At 38.8% G+C, this 23,297-nt stretch overlaps 1 protein-coding gene across 6 annotated transcripts in view; it reads right to left on the bottom strand.

Moving 5' to 3' along the window:
- Positions 1 to 23,297, bottom strand: part of cemip (cell migration inducing hyaluronidase 1) — a 241,455-nt gene that overhangs the window by 187,877 nt on the left and 30,281 nt on the right. For 5 of the 6 annotated variants that reach the window (XM_028015467.1, XM_028015468.1, XM_028015471.1 and 2 more), the window contains one exon: positions 20,509 to 20,688. The exons of the other annotated variant lie outside the window; for it this stretch is intronic. In XM_028015467.1, coding sequence (XP_027871268.1) covers positions 20,509 to 20,688 — 180 coding nt within the window. The remainder of the gene's footprint in view (positions 1 to 20,508; positions 20,689 to 23,297) is intronic. 6 annotated transcript variants of the gene reach the window in all.

Raw genomic sequence — 23,297 nt, 5'->3', positions numbered from 1 at the left:
GGCAGAGCAATATAATATTACCACATAAAGCTTCATAATTTTTAAATTTAATCGGTAATACTTTTATATCAAATTTATGTCAGATCATGATTTCTTGGTTACTGTCAAGTTGTCATAACAAAGACAATTTTGTCTAGGTTAATGACAAGTTGTTATAAAAAATACATTTTGAATAATGTCAACGTTGTATTAAAAGTGTCAAGATTTACCGAATGACACTTTATGACAACAGTCATGAATATTCATGTAGACTTTTTCATGTTCATGACAGATGTTATGTCATGTTTATGACAATGTCATGACAGTCTTATTCACACCCCATCTAATAAATGTTACCAAGTATTTTTAAACTAGTCTCCCTCTCCCAGATTTCACTAAATCTAACACAGAAGCTGTAAGAGGTGCTGATGTTTTTAGCAGCAAGAGGGGCCCCTAAGTCAAATTTTGTTCAAGGCCCCATATAGCTTTGAATCGGCCCTGCATGATGCGCTAAATCCGCTGCACTGCGCAGAGATGCGCAACAAGCAGGAGATTTAATTAAATGCTGCTAATGTGGCTTTAGTAGCTCTTCCATTGTGTGTTTTTTGAGTTTTTAAATACACAGAAACTGTTGTGGTTGCCCAACACTAAAGGAACAAGTTTTTCTAATCTTCTCGCCACCGCGCTCATCAACTCTGGCTGACTAAGTAGACAAAGCATTTGATACGGTTTGATGCATCTAGTAACCAGAAAAATAGTACTAAACATAATAATAAAATAATATAAAGCCAGCGAGATGCATGATTACTAGGAGAGCATGGAAGCTCCTCACCTGAACTGGCATGATGAATAGTTAGTGCTGGTTCGTTAACCACTAACGCACTGGCCAACCGGGACAATACATAAACTTTACAGGGAAATGGAAACCCTAAGCAGCGTTTTGAGATGTAAACGATGCATATAATTCTGTATTCACAAAGAGAAATCATTCTCACCTCTCCCTCAACGTGCAGCTCTGAAAGCATGACTACAAGTTATTCCTGCGGTTCACATTGAACTGCACAACCAGAGCTAACGCAGCGGGGTTCAAACTTTTATCTTGATGTAGAGTTCATACAGGTCCATACAGGTCATCCTGTGTCCAGTTTGAGTGAAAGGAGGTGCTCGTGATCTGCGCTGAGATCAAGCAGCGGCAGCGTGGGCTTCAATGCACAGAGGCGCCAGCTGTGTGATTGGTCCGCTATCCCGGCTTTAAATGCATAAACTATAAACTTTTGGAAATAAATTTGCTCACCCAGTGAAATGATCAGATCAACACATGCTTGCAATATGGCATTAACTTAAAAAAAAAAAAAAGTATTTATTTTCTTATGCATTAATTTTTCTAACAACAACAAAAACAAAAAAAACTGCTTGGCCTGGCGCAGTTTAGCAACTGCGCCAGGCCAAGCATGGCGGGGTGCCAGGCTTATAATACCCTGGGGGAAACCCTGGAGGAGTTGATAGAGTTCCTTAGAAAGAATGGAATGCAGAAGTCATGTGGGTCATGGAGCTTCAGTTCGAAACAGCAGTTCCAGCACTCAACATTACTCATTCTCAGTACTCATTAGTGTTTCTCCGGTAAGTTGATGAAAATATAATATTTTCTTGCTATTGTGAAGTGTCAGCTGACTGTGCTGTATCATAATTTATCAATAGTGATATTTTATGTCGCCAGTTTTTGTTAATGAAGCATTAACAAAGCTGCAGTTAAAATACAGCTAGCAAGAAAACTCTTGCTAGCTGTATTTTAACTGCAGCTTCTTCAAGCTGACAGCTTTAAAGGTTTTTTGGGGGGGTTTCAATCTGTCTAATTCAGCGTTTTGCAATATTCATTGCAGCTTAACTGTTGAAAGTGATAATTTTCTCATGTTTATGGTAATTCCGGTTACTGAACTGTCTCAACTAGGAAATATTTTCTCTTTTTTTCTGCAAAATCGATGTGGGTAATTTAGTTTAAGCTATTTCCTTCATCTGAGACGGCTGCATAAATGGGGACATTATCATTAAGGATAAAGTGATTGTAAAGATGAGTAATTTTGAAAATATATTTTCCAGGTAAACCACACAAGAATGATTTCAGTGAATTAAAGCATGATGCAAACAAAGCATTACAAAGGTAAGATCATCTCTGTCCTACAAAAGCACTGAATCAAAAATGATTGAACACCATACATTTAACACCTAAACCTTTATAAAAATTTTATTTGCTTTGTATCATTTATATTATTAACGTCCAGGACCTCTGCCAGAAAACTGTTGCCATCCTCCTGACACTGTAGCTGTCTGAGTTGACTGTCAGAAGAAACTGCCCAAGTGAGATTTTCCTATGTAAGCTGCTCTCAATGTTTTTGAGGATGATTTTGCTTCCTGACAATATAAAAACATACAGGTGCTGTTGCTCCTGTATGACCAGCCAAAGTCACATCTCCAAAAAGCTTCCCTGTTCCTAGATAAGACTTAATCCAGAGTTAGTACACATTCTCTATTCACCTCTGTCAGACTGTTATCTTTAGTCTGAGCATGTGGAGAACCTCTCCTGACACACTTTGGTGCAGTTGATATCTGTTTTGAAAGTGGTTTATAAATAAAATTGACATTGATATTGACCTGGTTCCAGCTTAATGTGCTGCTGTCTTCTTTGCTGCATTCTGCTGTCTGGGAGCAGAATACTCATGGACTTGAAGAACCATATAGCTTGTTGACCTCATAGAAAAACTGCACTGTATGACCTTTTTCAACGTGCATTTGCCCCATCTAATGTTAAACCTATTTGTACAACTGCATTATTTTTCTTGTCTCAAGTTCTCCTCCTTGTGAAATTTTGCATATAATAACAGTATAAATGAAAATAAAGTACTTTATTAAAGCTTCCCATTTTACATACTTTATCATTTGTTTGATAACATATACATTTATTTTGTCATCTAATATTTTTAAAGCAAAATAGTTTCATTTAAGCATTTTAATCAATAAAGTACAGTTTTATAACAGTTGTCTGGCTACAAGTACAAATAACTCTGGTGTAGACCCCAAATACTCACTTCTTATTAGGAAAACATAGATTAATTCTTCTGGAACAGAAAATAAGAATTTGTTCCAGGTCTTCAGCCAAAACATCTACAGCTGTACATTTCCCTCAGTTATTTAAAACCTCTTTAATCTGACTAATGTAATTTAACTCTGCATTAAACTATTTTTCCATCTTTAATATCTGGATTTTTTTTAGAATATTTAAATTTCTTTGTAGATCTGAAGGTAAGCTGGAGTAAAGCTAACTGCTGGCACAGACATAAGGTATACCATTCTCATGCTAACAAACAAAGGACATCAGAAACAACCCTAATAGGTATTACTCCTGTGTTTTCCTATTTACATGCATAATATTATTATAAAACTCTTTAAATATACCTATCAGTGTATTGCATAGACACTTCGATATGTCCTGTAGCCTAAATATATTCTACTGTGTTAGCAGTGTCGTTTCCCTATAATTTATCACTTATCACCTCTAAACTGGTACAAATGTCCCTGCTGCATCTAAAATGCTTTGATAAAATACATAGTAAAGTAATCAATTAACTATTGCTCAAAAATAACTGAAAGTCATGGGAGAAAGGAAGAAAAGTCATTTATTTGTGCTACATCACACCAGAAGCCATTCAAACTGACTGACAACATTGAGATCTTGGGAACTATTGAGAGCTACATGAACCACATGACCATGCATCAGCGGGTTCAAAGAGTGTCGCAACTCTCTCTCTCCGTCTTTACCAAACTTTCCATAAATTTAATTGCAGCGTAACGGCTGAAATTTTAACAAAATTAGTGACTTAAGTGAGGTTTTGTATGTCTCATTCCAAAAACTACATAGCTACAAAAAATACATAACTATAATGTACACATAAGTCTCAACTGATAAATTCCAATACATTAACATTTTTGTGGCTATTCTGTAATTCCACTCAATTGAGATGACACCAGAGCTTGCTTATTTAGCACCAGTGTGAAAAGAGCAGGCGGCAAGAGTCATTTACTAGGAATCTCTCTGTCACCACATAATTGCTCGCATCCATTTATTTTGTCTTCATCAATACTGGAAACATAACAATAACCTCTTTCTGTCCCTACGTCAGTTATGAAACCCCCTTAATTCTTCCTGCATTATGTATAATATATCAAATGGTTGTTAAGCTAACCACAAGGCATTGGCTTCTAACACAAGATCATCTTATCTCAATCAAACGGTTTGCCACAGACATTGCAAGAAGTATGCAATGTAAATTTAAGCAAGTTTGTGATGTTTTCTACAAGATCCAATTTTCGAAAGTGTTTCTTATTTTATAACAAAAAAAATATTTCGGTTTTGTCCCTTCAGTTATCAACAAACTAAAAATATGGTGGAAAATCTGTCATAGATGACCTGGGTACAGGAGATCGATACAGCTTGAGGCGGTCGTAGTGAACAACTTTGGGTTTAGCTCTGGGATCAAATTGGTCTAACACCTCATCAACACCAGTGTCTGTCTCAAAATCCAGCTGTTTTAAAAGTTTGAAAGGACCAGTCCATCAAGGAGCCAACTTATGCCTTGACAAAGAGGGGATGTCAACCCACACTAAATCCCCAGGATCATAAGCTTCATGTCTCACTTGCCTGTCATAATAGCACTTCTGTTGTCAGGCAGCGGCAGCAATGTTAATAGCTGTAGTGTGAAAAGCAGAACAGTTTGTTTAGAACACTAGCAGCACACCAATTAGGTGCACCGGTGGGTGTTTGCCTATTGTTAGTGGAAGCACTAAGGAAAAAGATAGTCTGGTACACGAGCCTCCCTACCATGAACCAAAAATAATGGGGTGAAATTTGTAGTGGCGTGTACACGAGAGTTGTATGCAAACTCAACCTGTTTCATGTGTTCATTTGAAGCAACCAGAATGCGTTACATGTTGAAGCTCCCGGTTCAATGTGGCTGGCCTGTCGTCCTCTAACATGGAGAATGAGATGTACAATATCACACGGAGATAGCAACCGCCAACGCTATACTGAAGTAACGGCTAGCTCGCGCCAATAAAAAGTCAGACAAACCGTGAAAAGAGTCCCAAACTATCCCAGCGCTGCCACCAGTATAAGACTCGTGGGTGTCCAGATACTGATTCTCCTTTGAAGAATAATCCACAGACATGATTGAGCTCTTTCTCAGGGTCGAACATTTAATTTCTTTTTAAGTTGCTCAACCAGCCCTCAACAAACTCCCCGAAACTTCTTAATTTCCAGTGATGCCAATGTTGTAAACTGCAGGAAAAAAGGTTGCTCATTAGTATCAGGTAAAAAAACAACAGAACATAAGGAAAATACCCTCATAAAGAGATCTAGAATACACATGGAAAATATGGTTGAAAGAGTATGGGACACAGCCACAAAGCAAAACACTCAGAGCCACAAAATGAGGACCTACGAGCTACGGGGACTATAAAAAGAACATCCTGAAGGGGTAGGAGACAACAAGAGAGCACTGGCTTCACTCGAAATGAGCATTAAGGAGTTCAGAACAGTAAAACTTTTTTGGAGCAGAAAGTAACTCACATGAAGGAAAGAGTGGGGAATACCGAAGAAAAGATGACGCGTATGGAGCAGGCTGCAACATTTCTACTCCGGGAAATTACCAGACTTTCAGAGAAATGCAACAACTTGGAGTTGAGGATGAGGGGTAACAATATACAAATTCGTGACATTCCAGAAGTGGCGAAAACAAATGACACCATCACCTTCATAAAGCCAATTTATTAAATCCCAGATTCAAATCACAGATGGGATGGACTTGTGCATTGAAAGAGCACAATGCTCACTGGTGAATAAACCAAAGGACAGCAAGCCTCCCTCCACCCCCTTCAAGAGTGATCATCATACACTTTCTGGATTATAAGGTGAAGGAACACGTGATAACACAGGCCTGGAAACAAAGGATCTGCTATGAAGGACAGACTGTTTATTTCAATCAAGACTACACAATGGGGATTCAGCAGAAAAGGAAGCAGGTGAGGGAAGTCATCAAACAGCTGAAGGAGAAAAATGTGAATGCGCAGTCTCCCTATCTGGCCCAACTCAAAGTATTTCTGCACACAGGAACAAAGACATTCATCACAGTGGAGGAAGTAGTATATATGCTGAAGGAGATGGGCATCAATGTGAAGAAGAACAGACTAGAGAGAATCCACCATGTGATGGCGCAGACGACAAAGGTGACCAGACATTGGGGCATGCAGAGGGAGCCTGGAATCACAGAGGCGGACCTGAGGGTCCTCCTGGAGTAATGACGTCATCCAAATCAGTATCATGACAACGTTTAACATCTGTATGTATGTGTGCGTTATTTAAAAAAGTAGTTGTTAAATAACTTACCAAATTACAAGAAAATTATGTTCGTTAGAGAGTAGTATCTAGGAATTCGAGTTTTTAAGGTTTTAGACAACTATTAGGAAGTTAATGCACACAGTGCTTTTCCATCAGTGAGCAGGCCACAGCTCTCTGACTTTGGGAGTCTTGGAAGACTTATATTCAAGTTTCAGACCAATTTGAGGGTTCCTGTACCAAAAAGTGTGCTTATTAGAGGCCAATCGATCGGCCACTGATCATAATCAGCCTATTTCCATGAAAAATTGTATGATCAGTGATTGCTGATCACCAAAACGATCACTTTTATCTCACTTCGCAGCCTGGGTGTGCAGCTCATCTCCTCTTTCCTTCACACTTTGCAAGCGCGCAGCAACAAATCCTGTCATGTGGAACTTTAACGCTCAGTAAATGGGGAAGTTTGCGTGTTGCAGCGGAAAATTACCTCGGGAGTGAAGCACGTCAAAATGCATCAACAAAACGAATATGGCATTTAAAAAACAAGCACTTGATGGAGTTCAGCTATATGGAGGCTTAATGTAGGAACAAAAGGGCATTCGGAGCGTCCGGTAAAGCCGCGCTCAACTACCAACATTCACCCGGTTTAGCATCACGGTCGGAAAGCTAAGCAAATAAACCAAAAAATAATTCAAGTCTTCGAGCTGGTGGTGTAAGACACTGGTTCTGACCGCTGCTATGCGCTACTGGTAGTATTATTTCACAGACAGAGTGCCGCTCAACCTCCACCCAGCAGTGAACTCCCACACTGAATGTCTGCTTAAAGCATATAACTTAAGCAAAAAAAAAAAAAGATTTTAGATATGCATTAAAACCTTTGCCATCCTAACATAAGACAGATAATCTCTGAAAAATAATCAATCTCCTCTGCCACCTCCCTGTGTTCTGCAGAATTACTCAGCTCAGTCAGAAACAGCCAATCAGAACCAGCATTAATCAGCTAGTCATGTTATCAGGAAGTTTTGTTTTAATTACTCAAGATTGTTTATTTTAATGCAACCTGCATTTGACTTAATAAATGTCTCCTTTATTACTTGACATTATTTGATATAGGCAGATTTATTTGACTAATAATTTATGAAACTGAGAGCCTTACTGTTAAATATTATTTTACTGATTGCAGGTTTTTCTGTTGTCCTTTTGACTGAATATTGTTCCTGCAAGTATTTTGCATGTTTATGTCTAAATTAGGTGAATTTATTGCTAGATATTTTTTTAATTTTGCCAGATCACTTAGTATCATTTCTACCTAAGACGAAAAATTAATAGTCAATCCAGGCGATCTGCAAAGATTGGTGATTGGCAGATTGGAATCGGCAGCAAAAAACCTGATCGGAGCATCCCTAGTGCTTATATTTAATTTCGGTTTCTCCTTTTCCTTTGAGGTTACGTTTTGTGTAGCTTTTTTATCAAAGAGGTAACTGATTCAACACAACTCCAGATTTGGCATATCACAATAAACAATAAATCAATTAATAAATCAATAAATGAAAGTTATCGACCTCCTTTTAATTTATCGGCTTTATTGTTTCTTCCTGCTTTTTTCTCTTTCTATTGATGACACTGAATGAAAAAAGGCTCAACGCCGGTGCTCTCCACTGACCCCTACCTTACTCATTTCCTTAGTGTAATGCCCAGTGCACACTACACGATTTTAGAATTGTCGGCCGATTGTCGGCCCATTTTCAAAACTTGAGAGACCACACACTAGCAGACAAAAACAACCATAGGTATAACGGCAAGAGAAACACACTACAAACAAACCGATCACCAACATTCAGATTTCAGACAGAAAATCCCCTAAAGCCCACTATATCACACGTGAATTTAGAGTAAACAAACACGGCTGATGACATAGAAGCAATAGCGATAGTTTGTGAGCTTATTATGCGATAAAAGATGTAACAAAAAGAAAAGGCGTTGGATAAAAGAGTGGAGGATGGGGCTTTATTTGCTGCACTATGATATGTACTAAAACCAGGTATTAATCAATGTTTTACTACAGTCTACCTGTAATGCATGTGGCTAGTGTCAGCACAAAGTCCTGACTTAATGAATATCACTATAATCTATTTATGTCACGTTAACGAAGAACAGCTTAAAAGATTCCAGGTTTATCAACTGCTGTAGCAATTTCGCTCCAACTCCTCCCCTTGTCTTTTCTATATTCTTTGCATGAAATGTTGAATAAGCATTAATGTTGTTTCCACATATCATCTCTAATGTCCACTGGATTTTAGTTGCGCCTTATCAGCTGTTTGGGATTCCCCTCCGTGCTTCCAATCAATTATGAATCCGTGAATCCACGCTTTCTGATCGGCTACAGGCCACATTCAACAGGCTGCGTTCTCCCAGTCAGGGAAAACCACACATGCTGCAGTGATAAACTGACCAAGACAATCCAACATGGGCGACTGTGGCTCTTTGGTACAGTAGTCGTCTTGCGATCGGAAGGTTGTAGGTTAGATTCCAGCTTCCTCCTGCCACATGTCGATGTGCCTCTGGGCAAGGCACTTAACCCCAAATTGCCTACCGATCTGCGTATCGGTGTATAAATGTGTGCGTGTTTGTGAGTGCGACTGGGTGAATGTGACTCTAGTGTAAAGCGCTTTGAGTGGTCAAAAATGACTGGAAAAGTGCTATATAAGTTCAGTCCATTTACCATTTACCATAACATGTTGAACATGCCTGAATTAAATTGGAACGGCCACGAATTTCTACCGACTGGACCCGATCAGTAGTAACACACAAGATTACGATAACGATTAAGGTTACGATTATTGCAAGCGTTGAACGTTCTAAGATTGTCGTAGGGGGAAACTCGGGGCAAGAAATTGTGCAGTGTGAACTGGGCTTAAGGGAGGAGTGAACTATTGCATCAGGTAGTCGGATATGCCCACCTTCTCTATCTAAATCTAATGATTATTGAAGGGCAATATAGTATACAGACTTCATAATCTACACTCTTTTGGTTGAATGTACTTTTTATTTCCACTTTGGTTTTATGTTGTTTAATTTTTATTCAAGTGCATTTTTTGTTCATGGAGACAGATTTGTTTTATTTTTGTATTTGGTTGTTTTGTTTATTTAGTTTACCAGTTCCAGTGTTAAGTGCTCTTTTGAAAATAAAGTATTTATTTTTGGCAGGATGTGCTTGCATTATTATGTCAATACAATTACATCAATTTAAAAATGGTCTTCAAACAATACTATCGTTTATCGCAAGTGGGTAAGTCAGGCATTTTATGCTTCGTTTGGAAAAGGGAGGGGGGAGGCAATTTGGATCAGAAAAGAGATATTGTTTGAGGTTAAAAAAAAGGCTAAGGACAAAGAAGGAAAGTATGTAATGTTTTAGGACACATAGTATGGGGGAATTTTTCTGCCATTATCCAAGAGCACACATTTTCAGTCTGAGAGCAGGATTTCAGGTGTATTGTTCTCAAAACTTTTAATACTTTTGCTTCCATGTTCATTTTGGAAGCAGGACTTTATGTCTTTCTTGTCAAAACTTGCAACGCTTGTACTCAAAACTTCTCCTTGCACTCAGACTTAGTCTCTGCTCAATTCTCTGCTCGTTTACAAAACATGGAACTGCCTTTTTGACAGAGTTGCCTAGCGACCTCTCAGCCAATAGAATGAAAGCGTTGTGCTTTGGGTGTGGTTCTTTCATTCTAGCCTGTGTGGCTACTATGGATTGTAGCAGAAGTCTCAGCACTACCGGATATTTTTGTTCATATCGGACTTTTGACGTTGATCATGGAGACTAAGTGTTACTTCCCCAACCTAGAACTTCCCTGCCCTCTTTAACATTAAAGAACAACCCCCTATCCTTTGCAATAGACAAATGGCAAGAACATCTGTGTTGGGCTCCACTGGTACATAACAATCAAGGATTGACACCTATAATCCAATCAAGTCTCTCTTCTCTCACCAGAACCTATAAAAAAAGCCAGGATCCACTGTTAGTCAGAGCAGACTTGACAGACTCCTTTGACTTTGTATTTTTGTTCTCACCTTACAAGGTTTTAATAAAAGTTTGTTTCTACAAAACCTATCACTGACTCTCAGTGGAGGGGTAGAAACAATTAGAATGAATGTCTTGCCAAGATTATTGTTTTGTCGGGATTCAGGTTGGAGTGGGGGTTCTTTTCAGAGATGAGCTACACGGAGGAGTTTGACAGCCTGACGCTCCTGCAGCTGATTCCGGTAACCGACGGCAGGCTTCTTAAGAAGCGGTGGAACCACCAGTCATCGCTCGATGGTTACCACTTGTTGGTCAGACTCAGCTTTTAGATCTCTCATAGTCCATGTCAAGTACTGTCAAGTCATTTTGTCCTTTTCTCTCTGTTACCTGACAGACCTTGATCACGTTTCCCTGAGCCAAGCCTGGAACTTCGCTGGTCGGGCGCGTCTCGCTGGTTGGCCCTACCAAGCCGTTCCGATCCGCTGCAGTCCCGGACCCCCAAACCTACCTCGACCCTCGTTCCCCTTCTGACGTTCTCTATTCTTGATTCTTGAACAATCGTTTAACTGATTAAAAACAAACCCTCTTAACAGTAAAGTCTGTTCTTCTGTGCGCACCTGCAAGGAAAGGCAAGGAAACTAAAATCCAACATGACATGTTTGTATTCCAATCACTTCCTGTTTCCATTCTCAACTCCTTTTTGAAAGAGCTGGGACCAATAAGCATCCTTAAAAAGACTGGCGCGATGCCTGGAGTACGGCAGCTTTTCTCCTCAGGGAGCTGCTGGTTCAGAGCGAACCTTTCGTCTGTCCCCTGGTCCATTTCCTCCCCTTCACCTCATCTTACGTTCGTTCGCTCGCCTACCTCCCACCCCCACCACCTCGAGCCCCCCACTCCAGGCAACATTTACCATATTTTCAAACCCAAAGCTTGACAGGTGTGGTGTAAGGTGAGAATTCATCTATTAAACTGACTGAAGATGAATACATAAACTAAAAGCTGGAGTATAGACATTTTTTTATAAGCGTATTTGTGAGCTTACCTCATTGTAATTAAATTTAATAGAATTTCAGATCTTTGTATAACTTTACTTCAGGTTAACTTAGAAAGTGAGCTATCAGTGTTACTAAACTACAAAAAAGTAACTGTTAGGGAAGCTCAAAAATGAAAAACTGGACTGATATTGATATCCGATAGTAACACCGGTATTATACCAAATTTAATTGTAATACTCGATTAATTGTAAGAATAATTGATAGATTACTCGATTACTAAAATATTCATTTACAACAGCCCTAATATGATTGAATGGTTTCAACATAGATAAAGGAAGGAAATGCAAACAGCGTTAGAGGAATCCAATTCTAAAATGGAGATTTTGCAGAAATATGAAAATGTTCAAGACAGCAGCATTTTAGATATTGCAGTCAAACAATGTAAACCAATAGTCAAGCATTAATGTTATTAGTTTTTAACCCAAATGAAAACTAAAATTCATATCACAAATTAATATTGTGTATTTCAAGTGTTTCACATAGTTGACGCAAAACAGAATCTCCATCAGAAAGGTTACCACTGCTGCACCATTTCTCTCTTCTTTATTACCGTCTGCATTTCAGAGAAATGCTAGCAGTTAGCAGGGCTGTTGCAAATGTTACCACATGTTCCTGGCACTGCTCCTGATTAAACTCATAAATAAACTCCTCCATACTGAGCAGCTCTCTGATAGCAGACAGCATGTCCGCGGTCCACAGCTGAATGCTAAATGTTGTTTGCAGTTTTCAGTTATATAAATCAAGAATCAATCAATGAATGCGGTCAGCTGTCAATCAAATGGTTTCAGGGTTGTGACATGCTAGGTACTGCTAGTGCTACCCCTGAAGTAAATACGAAAATCTGAGAACAGCCGGGCTGAGCTGCACCGGATTTGCTAATGTAAAACAAATCTGGCCAAGGCGGACTGAGGCTGTACTAGAGGCAGTCTAGTGGAAAAGTGCCTTTAGATAACTTATTCTTTGGGCTGGCCCTCGTGTGTACTTAAGGAATTTTGGGAAAATGTTGCTTGTGTTGCTATTTAAGTAACATAAGCTTACATACTTTACATATTGACACTCTTTGTGTCAATATGTAAAGCTATTTATATCTACAGACTGGAATATGTAAGGACATGTAAAAATGTAAAAATAGTTTGAGATTAATTGTGTGCTTGGACCAATTCTCTTTACTATGTCTCCATTTGGAAAAATCATCAGACAGCATAGAATGCATGTTCACTGTTATGCTGATGGTCAGTGGTAGAGAAAGTACTAAAACAGTGTACTCAAGTAAAAGCATAAGTAAACAGACAAAAATGTACTCTAGTAAAAGTACTGTTAAGAAAAAATGATTAATTTTAGTGCTTAATACAGTTTTCTGTTGAGCATTTGGGAATTCAGCTGAATAAGCAGGCATCAGACAAAGCAGGGCCCTTTGCCTCCCCCACACACAAAGCAATAAAATTTACATTCCGAGGGGGGAAGAGACTTTTTGGCGCCAGGGATCTGCCCGTATCAGACAGAGATGAGCACGAAGTGGTCCGCCCTTTTACTTAGACAAAAACCAGACACCTTTGCCATAATGAGGGGAGTGTCCAAGTTTCTCTGAGGGCTGAGGGAGTTTCTAATTGGTCAAAGAACGGAACGCCTTGACTGCATATATTAAATAGGGAAACACCTCTTTACTTTAAGATTCCGTGTTAGGAAAAATCCAGAGAGAGAGAGCAGCCGCTATTTTTTGCCTTTTTTGTCTTTGTTTCGTGTTTGTTTGTCTTTATTTTCATGAGAAAAATGCATATCTCTGTTCCTCTGCAGCTTTGTTGTTCATTGCTTTGTATGGAATTAAACTCTGTGATCTGTGACGTCAACACGCTTTGTTGTTGTTTCGTTTTAGCAGCACGCCGTCGCTGCACGTCGCCCACGGAGAACGTCACTCGCCGAGGACTCGGAAGATTAAAAGAGGAAAAAGCCAAACGTTTTGTCCAAAGCTATCATGAAATGATCCTCTTTTTTTAATAGTACCAAACTATTTTTTTACTTGAGTAAAAGTAAAAAAGTACTGACTTTTAAAAATACTTAAGTATTAAAAGTAAAAGGTATTTGCTGAATCGCTAATGCAATGTCAGTAAGTGCACCTATCATATTTAATTTTAATACATGAGTAATGTCATTTAATGAACAATGCTGCAGATAAAGCATGTTTTTATTGTGTTTACTCTCTGTGACAGCTTAGAGGCCGTTTACATGCAACCAAGGAAGAGGAGTCGTACTTGGAATAGTCATGTAGCTGTGTTGTAGTCAACACTTACATCCCACAAGTCCACAAGTACCAGGATGTGTCATCTAAATGTCGCAGCTAAAATGAAACAAGAAAAAATTTGTTCATGTCTAATTTTGATGAAATTGTCTGAATTGTTGCCTCAGCTTGTCGTAACCTGACATCAAGTCAAGACCAAGACCAGCGCCCTAAGCTACATGACAGAATAAAATGTGAAATATGATCAAAGTTGCTTCAAAAATTGATCTGAAAGATCCACATTCCCATAAAATACCTTGATATTAAATACTTAGAGCTGAAATAAATTTAACCAATATCAATATCAATTCAAACTCTTCATTCTGCTTTGCTTCCATCTCTGTGCCACAATCTGCGGAGATCTCGTGCCAACCTCCAAAAAGATAACGCCCTGGGCATTTGCCCATATAGGAACCCACCACTGTCTGCACCACTAAACATAGCAATTAAAACAATGGATTAACGGTAAACAACACTCAACTATGAACACTGACCAAGAAGCAACAAGCAAGGAGTAACCAACCAAAAGGAGCACTGTGACTGCTCTCACTCTCTGTCCTGCAGTAACATCTGCCACCATGACAGGTGACCAAAACAATCAAAGAACAATGAGCATTATCTGTGTGCTCCTACGTTCTTGTTTTATTTATTCACCAATTAATTAAATCTATATATATTTTAATTAAATAGAATAATAATAGCCACTGCAGTGTACACAGATCATTACAAGAACAAAGAATGGCTCTCAGTGAGGCTCCAGTCCTATCAGTCTTAGTAAAGAGCCATTCAGAAGAATCAGATCGTTCGTGAACGTCACATATTGCAGACTTTGGTCACAGCGTTGCTCCATACATTAGACACGTCAGTCAACACCTCTGCACAATGGACCTTACCAGAGGGGCCGCTTTTCATTGGCTGATGCCCCATCTTTTACGTTGCCAGTAATGGTGAAATTAATAGTAAATAATAAAGACTTTGTGGTATTATATTCTCGTTTAGTGACGTAATTATATTGGTTGTGTTACTACCACCCCCCACCACTAGCAGGCCCGAAAAGATGCAACTAAGGAGCAGATTTAGAAGTACACAGAAAGTTACAGAATTTGTTAAAAACTGTGAGCTGCACTGAAGTAAATAAAAGAGAGAAATTCAAATACATGCTGAGAGTGAATCTACTTCCTAAAGATAAAGATATATCACAGATAAAAAAAAAAATAAAAAAAAAACGGGAGACCGCGGATAATATAGGAAATAGCGCCCCCTTCACTTCTGGAGTGCAATGGACCCATTTCCAAATAAGAAAATGTGTTTTGAACGTGTTCCCGAAACAAAAAGACAGAGTTTCTTTGATAAGTGGTAGTTTTCATTGCCTACCGACAGATAAGGAATAAGGAAACAAAAAGAATTTGGCTAAAAATTCTAAACTTGAAGATAGAACCCAGAATGCTTTATGTGTGCTCGTTTCGTTGTGTGGATAAAAAGCCAACGGAAAAAAATCCGCATCTCTGAAGCAACTGAGTCAATGAAGTAGCTAAATATGCTAATGCGGGTTATCTGCAGTCATTTCTGCAAGTCACCATCCCTCCCCGCAATAGCTGTAGGTTGCGGTAAAATAATATCGTCACATTTAAGCTTTGATAGCTGATGTTCCCACATATTTTATAGTGTAAAAGCTCTGATGAACACCAGTTAGTGAGTTGCTAACATGTAAACAAATGGCGGTTCTGGTTTGCGGTTTCTAAAATTGTTTTTAGGAGTACAAAATTTATGTTCCCCATCACAGACCAAAAAGCAAACATTTGCCCTGAACCCCCCTAGATCTGCATGAAATGGTTCGTTCCTGCTTGGAACGCTTGACAGTGATGGTGCTCAACAGCAGTCAGTGTGGCAGTTACTATGTTGCTAAGAAAAATTATAAAATCAGGTTTTCAGAAAATAGAAAGAGGGAGAGAGAAAAAGGTAAGAGTTTCAATTTGTAACCCAGTTTTTCCCCGAGAGGTGGGTAGACTGTGTGAGATTATCAACCATTCAGCATAGTTAGCTTAGCTACAGACTACTGTTTGCCTCCATTTCACTAACATTTAATGAATTAAGAAAAGAAATTACCAAGATATTCATATATTTAACCTGTCCCTTGAACCTTTTACCACATTTACCAACAGATGAGTCAATCAGCAGCTGCTCTAAGCCACATCCCTCCTGACAAGCCTCTCCTAAGTGAAATTAAAGCTGTAGTATGTAACTTTTATTAAAATAAAAATACTTTTTTTTTACACATTTGTTAAGACTGTCATTATGTTGTGACAGTATGGCATGAGAGATAGTCTGTGAAAAATCTATTTCCTCTGCTTTCTCAAAGTGCTAGAAACAACCAGTCAGTGGCAGGAGACTGGTTGTCAATCACAATCTCATGTGGCTGTTCATTCTCCTCCCTCTTGCTCTGTGCTGTAGCTAGCATAGCCTGTTGTGAATGCTCAATCTAGTTAGCATAGCTACCAACGACAGCAGATAAACATTCTTCCTGTAACGATAAGTTGTTTTGTAACCATTAGCACATTTAGCAGTGAGTGAATGAGGTTGATTGACAGCACTAAGACCCTCCTGATAGGTATTTTCCTTTCGAACCTAAATAAAAGAAAGAACCACAGACAACATATATGAATTTCAAGTGGAGCTTTTGCAAAAGGAGAAGGCTTTGAGAACTCTTGGGAGAAGGCTCTGAGAACCTTTTCTCCGAGGAATCCACAGAGCGTTCTGGGCTCCCTTACAACGGCTCCTGTTTTTATTGTCTAAGAAGGACAGGCAAGGGGGCAGTCAGGAAAAACAACAGAGGTCGTAAAGCTTCTAACCCAAACATCTAACAACCCAGGTCCAGACGTGATATCTGATCAAAGGTCTGAGCCCGGTTCAAATCTCGGTCAATACTGTCAAGAAAACAAAATACGACTGCTCACAGGTGGTTACTAAATTAGGGGGTGTTCTTGCAAAAGGGTTTAAAGTCTGAGAAACTCAGTGTTATCTATTTCTCGTAAAGTTGAACAGACAGTAGTGACCTCCAGGTCATTTAAAGAAGAGAACACTTTAAACAGAAAATCACAAAGATCTATATACTTAATGTGAACTAGAGTACGAAAATAAAATGATAATACTAAAAAATCTCTAACACCTCCTACTGTTTCTGATTGGTTGTTTTGGTCGGAACGTTGCATTACTTTAGCCAGTAATAGTAGCTCAGGGAGCAGGTGGAGGAGATTGATTGTTTTCACAGATTCTGTCTCATAAACTGTCACAACATGGTGACAGCTTTAAGAAATATGGAGAAAACATATTTTTATTAAAGTTATATACTGCAGCTTGAATAAAAAGTAACTAAATAGCATTTTTTGAGAAGTCTGGATTGCTTCATGTATATTTTGCATGTTGCCTATGACTGTTGCACGTAGGGAGAGACATGTCAGTAATCTAAAACTAATAGAAAAAAATTAAGCTACCTTCTTGCACACTGTATGTGGACTGTTAGATGTAAAATTCATGAGCAGTAAATGTTGTGATAGTATCAGTATTGGTCCAAAGAAAGCAAGGCAGTTGCAACCTTTAAAATTGTGACGCTTTTGATGGGTCAAATAAACTCAAAAAATTGTAACAGCAGTTGCGCGGGGGGGAGGAGGGGATTTTTTTTTGTCATGTGGCCCAAGATTCCTGGCGGCGCCCCTGGACACATGTAAGTCACGTACTGCTTGGATTTTACAGTGCCACATTAAGTCCCTGAACTTCACATTTTAATGAACAGATCAAAAAAGAACAATGTGACTTGGATGTAATGAGTAACACAATACTTTTGTAGAAATTTAGTGAAGTAAGAAGTACAGATACTTACTGTAAAATGTAGTTGAGTAAAAGTCGAAAGTATCCATGATTAAATCTTCTTAAGTACAAATACATGAAAATTGTACTTAAGTACAGTAACGAAGTATTTATACTTTGTTACTTCCCACCACTGCTGATGATACATAGCTATATCCATCCATAATTCTTGATGAATCCAATCCATCAGAACCTCTGAAAAAGAAACTGCTTAGTCAATGACTTGATCTAGATCAGGGGTCACCAACACAGTGTCCACAGGCACCAGGTCGCCCGAGGGGACCTTGCCAGTCGCCCTCAGAGCAAGTTCTAAAAATAGCCATTGTCATTAGGGAGCACTGCCAAAGAAATTATTTAATTAAATGTTTTTACGTTGAAGTAGTAACATTTGTTTATACTTAGAGTTTAAAAAAAGGAAATGATAAAAATGTTTTAAATAAATTGCTTTATGTATAAAACTCTTTCCTACGGTTAAAGTTCAGAACTATGCGCAGACGCCTGCAGGATATTATCAGAGGGCAGCAGCATCTGCAGCTGTACAGCTGTACATACTCTGTGAACCTTGAAATTTTCCTTTAAGTAAAAAAAGAAAAGAAAATTTAAATATTTTTATTATTTAACCCTCTTTACTATTAACAAAATTATGGAGAAAAAAATATCTTTTGTGCCAAAACATCTTGCGCACATCTGTGTGAGTCTCTGGGGGTGAGCACCCAAAGCCTAAATCTTTTTGGTCAGTTTACTTTTGTTTATTTGGCGGCTTGGCGCCTTTTCTGTAAGATAAAAATGAATGACAAGAGTTTGAACCTCACGTAGTTCTAAGAGCGGTCGTTTGGATCCCGGCTGAGCTTTTTACCGTGTGGGGTTCTGGCGGGTCGTCGGTTTATGAGCTTCTTTGATGTTTCCCGAACTGAGAGCTGATGGGTCACCTGTCGGCTGACATCTGCCGCTCTTCCTGAGCGTCGCGCTAAAACTGCGGGTTAAACAATTTAATCTAGTCGAATTGAATCTAGCCAGAATAGAGTAGAAATTAAGCTAATATTGTTGCTTCACCTTTTCGTCCCCTGGACGTCTGATATCACCTGAACCTGAATCAAAACTCTCCTTTTTCCATGAACCACAAGGGTAGGCTTCGCTTCAATGTCTTTATTATTTAGCATCGTCTGAAAAAAAAAAACAAGTCCGCTGTTCTTATGGTTTAGGTTTGTGTTGATTTTTCCCATTGGGGAGTGGTTGTGCTCTTGCAGGTCAGGTGCAGTGATAGTTTTGTGCTGACCTATGATCTGTCTGACCTTTTTTTTTTTTTGACATCTGCTGGTGTCAGCCATCGGGTGACCTGTGAGCTGTTCAGTTCGCGAACAGCCCACACAAAAAGCTAGTAAACCAACGACCCGCCAGAACCGAACACTGTAAAAAGCTCAGGCAGTATCTTAGAACTACGGGAGGTTCAAACTCCACTCATTCATTTTTAGCTTACAGAAAAATGCCAAACCGTGAAATAAAAGCAAACTGACCAATAAGATTTAGGCTGTGGCGTGCCCCACCCCTCCCCTCACAGACTGTGCACAGCTGTGTGTACAACATCTTTTGACACAAAAAATCTTTTTTTTCTTCACAATTTTGCTAATGGTAAAGAGGGTAAAGAATGGCAAATGTTCCTTTTTATTTAAAGGAAAATTTCAAGGTACTCAGTGTGTACAGCCATACAGCTACAGGCGTTACTGCAGCAATCCATACTTTCAGTCACTTGTGGGCAATTTAGAATCACACAGAAAAGCTCCAAAAGGAAATCCCACACTTTGGGAACCACTGCTCTAACATTTGAAGCAAAGTAGAGTGGAGAAGGGATGCAGGCAGTTTGAATTGGGGTGTTCTGGAACAGCTGTGATCCACCTGTAAAGTTTGCAGTGGAGCCTAGCTGAATGAATTAGGATACTGGATGTCAAACTGACCACTTTTTTTCTTTGAACTTACATTATTTGCTGTTATTTCAACTTAGAGAAAGATTACTGTTTTCTCTCAGCAATGTTTCTCTCCATAGAAGCAACACTTGATCTGGAGTTTTGTTTACCTATGGTACCTTCCTCGAGGTATCAACTGAAATAAAACTGCCATCAACTAATCATTCTCCCTGTACTGCTATTAATGTTTTATTTTCATAAACATAAAAAATAATCCTACATCAGTTCATCTGTTTCTTTTTTATGTTTCTGCTCAAATCCCCAATTGTTCGTGGCATATGGCTGCTTATACTATCAACAATCTAATCCTGAATCTTAGCAAAATAAATAGTTGATTTCAGGATAAATCAGCAAAGTCACCCTCCTCCTTGTCAATGATGCTGCAGTGGAGAAGGTCAGCAGGTTAGCAGCATTAAATTCCTTTGACCTGGTCCCTCCAAACCTCTGAAGCGGTGGAGAGAGCTCACTCACATTTACACTTTTTCCGTTGGATGAGAAAATCCCATACCGTTTTGCACATCAGGAATTGGAATAAATACAAAGTCCTGCTAAAGCTCACTGTTTGCATTGACCCAAAAATTTGGATATAATGTGCATATCTGTCGATGAATCCGAGACAGCACAGATGGTCTGATGAAAATAAATCCAAAATAATTGCGAAAGCAGCATAGATTATGTAGTAAAGCACAGCCACTTGGATCTACTCAAATGAACTTGTGCATATACATACACATAAAGCAGTGTGTAGAGCTCCCTGTACATTTTGTGTTTGAAAGATCAAATAGATATGTTTTAGTATGTAGCTTTTTACCAACAGTCATTGACTCTTGGGTTTCAAAATCAGTTGGAATTCTTGACAAACTATGTACTGTCTGATGATAAACTATAACTGATATTTTTTGACAGACATACAAACAAAATAAAAATTTTTAGAACTCTTTTAAACATCAACTTAAAAAGCTTACCGAAATCCTAGATTGCTTATGAAGATGCTGCCTAGCCTGGACAGGCTTTTTTTGGCTGAATCTTCCAAGTTGTTTGAACCTTCATCATTAACCATCATGCTCAAGATGAGACCTGCCTTTACATCATCAACAAACTTTGCAAGGCGACAACTTTCCGTCTTCCCCTGGTATGTGTCAAACCTGCAACAGCAAGATTGTGGAAACAGATTAATAAGATGATAACAATAATAGTATTATGCAACAATAATATGCAACAATATAAATTGTTGCATAAATTGTTGCATAAGTGTAGTCAGCGAGATGTATCTGTCAAATTTATCAAATAAAATAAAAGACCATGTGTCCATATTCGTTTGGCTATTTCACAAATTCCCCAGGTTGGAAGAAAATATGCAACACCCCTTCACCTCATTATAAGACAACATAGGTACACATAGACTGCTGATATGATAGCAAGAATAACGAGAAATAAATTGCAGTGTAATCCCAGACATATAACTGCAAAACTTAATCATATGAATTACATGCTGCTCTCCAAATGAGAGAAACAAGGTACAACACATACAACAAGATATGCAATCTGAACTGGCTATTGACATTTCTATTCTTGCCTTTAGGCAATAAACATGTGACAGACATTGGGATTTTCCCTACCTATTGATACGCTGTCTTTGCCATTGTTATTCAGATTAGCAGATGCACTTTATTCATCTGCTGAGTAAAGAGCAGGAAAAACAAATGTACCTTCTTGGTGAACATCAATACAAACAGAAAGCGAGCCGACCGGTACCGGTACCGCACGGCTCCTCCTTTAAGTTTTGCTCAGAGCTTCAGGATGATCAGTCTGGATTAATCTAAACACTAATAAACCATCATCAACATTTCCCAACAGATCAATATGATCTCTGTACACACGTTCCCTCTGAATCCTTCCACTGACGATGTTCTCCATCAGAGCCAAAGCGCTTCACAATTACACGGCGCACCTTTGTGCAACTACTTATATACCTGTATATACATCATAAACTACAAAATGGTAAAAATGAATCTCTTCAGCTATTGATCGATTGTTTAGCAGAAGTCAAATCTTGGATGGAACAAAACTTTCTTCACCTCAATCAAAGTAAAACTCAAGTTATATTATTTGGTCAGAGTCTTCACACTACAAATCCAGATCTGATTCTTGGTTCTTTAGCTTGGTTTTGTCAGACCTCTGGAATCTTAGTTTTACTTTTGATAACTGTTTAAAGCTAGATAAACAAGTTAGGTCTGTCGTTAGATCAAGTTTTTATCACTTGCGAATTTTAGCAAAAGGTAAATCTTATTTTCGTTTTAAGGACTTTGAAGGACTTATCCATGCCTTCATTACACCTCAATTGGATTATTGCAATTCATTATATAGAGGCCTGGATAAATCACAGATGCAGCGACTTCAAATCATCCAGAACGGAGCAGCACGACTTCTTACAGGAACTAGGAAGCATGACCATATAAGGCCCATACTGGCCTCGTTACACTGGCTGTGTTTCTTATCGAATAGATTTTAAGATTCTTTTATTAACTTATAAAGTTTTAAATGGATTAGCTCCACCTTATCTTTGGGACCTTTTAAAATTCCAGACTGTGTCCAGAACCCTACGATCAAATAATCAGCTTTTACTGACAGTTCCTCAGGACCCAACTTAGGAGGAAAGGAGATCGAGCTTTTTCTGTTGTTGCTCCTCTTCTATGGAACAATCTATCTTTCCAAATTAGATCTGCCCACAGCCTGGATCATTTTAAATCGCTTCTTAAAACTCATTTTTATTCCTTGGCATTTAATTGAACTAGTGTTTTGATACTATGTTTTTATTCATTTGTGTTATTGTCATTCTTGTACAGCACCTTTTTGCAGTTTTATGCCTGTTTTTAAAGTGCTATATAGATAAATTTGACATTGACATTGACATGTGATTGTATACACCAGTGGTCCTCAACCACCGGTCCGCGGATCAATTGATACCGGGCCGCGCAAGAAATAATGAACTACTAACTATCTTTTATTTTGAAAATCCTAAACCGGATTTTACCGGTTACGTCTTGCGCGTCAAAATTGAGCCAACTTGCAGCAGAACCAGTAACAAAACAACTTCGGAGTACTGCGCACATACCTCCCACCCCGGTCCGCAGCAAAACTGCGAAGGGCTGACCGGTCAGCGCGACTAAAAAGGTTGGGGACCGCTGGTATACACACCTTAATCACCTTAAAAATAATCAAACATTGGAGTTAATTTGCTGATCCAACCCCGTTTTCTTTTTTAGTCAGAATGAAATTACCCCATAGATCAATTTCATGCACTTTGGCGCAGAGACCAACGCATTTTGCCTCATAAAGTTACATCTTTATGAGATAAAAACTGAGGAAAAGCACTATTTACACTGGAGTGAGGTTTTCGCATCCTTTTATTTTTATTTTCTTTATTTTGTGTGCGTGTTAGGTTATTGTCTGAGGATAAATGCGGTTCAGTTTCTTTGTTGGTGCTCAGTATTGGCTACCCCATTTATGGTATACCATGTGGTTTCCCCAGCTGGGAGAAGGAGAAAAAGGGGAATGGTGACAAGACCCATTACCAGCAGATTTTTCAGGAATTTCACTCCAAATTCGAGCGTCAAAGCAGCATGTTTCAGGCACATCCATATCTGACAATACTAAGGCAGCCTGTCAATCTCATGCGCAAACATGCCACATTCCTGATGCTTTAGTTAGGTATTTGTCTCAAAACACATACCTCCAGTGCCCACAAAGACAC

The sequence above is a fragment of the Xiphophorus couchianus genome, chromosome 4, assembly GCF_001444195.1.
Source record: "Xiphophorus couchianus chromosome 4, X_couchianus-1.0, whole genome shotgun sequence".
Lineage (NCBI taxonomy): Eukaryota > Metazoa > Chordata > Actinopteri > Cyprinodontiformes > Poeciliidae > Xiphophorus > Xiphophorus couchianus.
The sequence above is the reverse complement of the archived record's forward strand: the minus strand, read 5'-3'. Positions and strand labels throughout refer to the sequence as shown.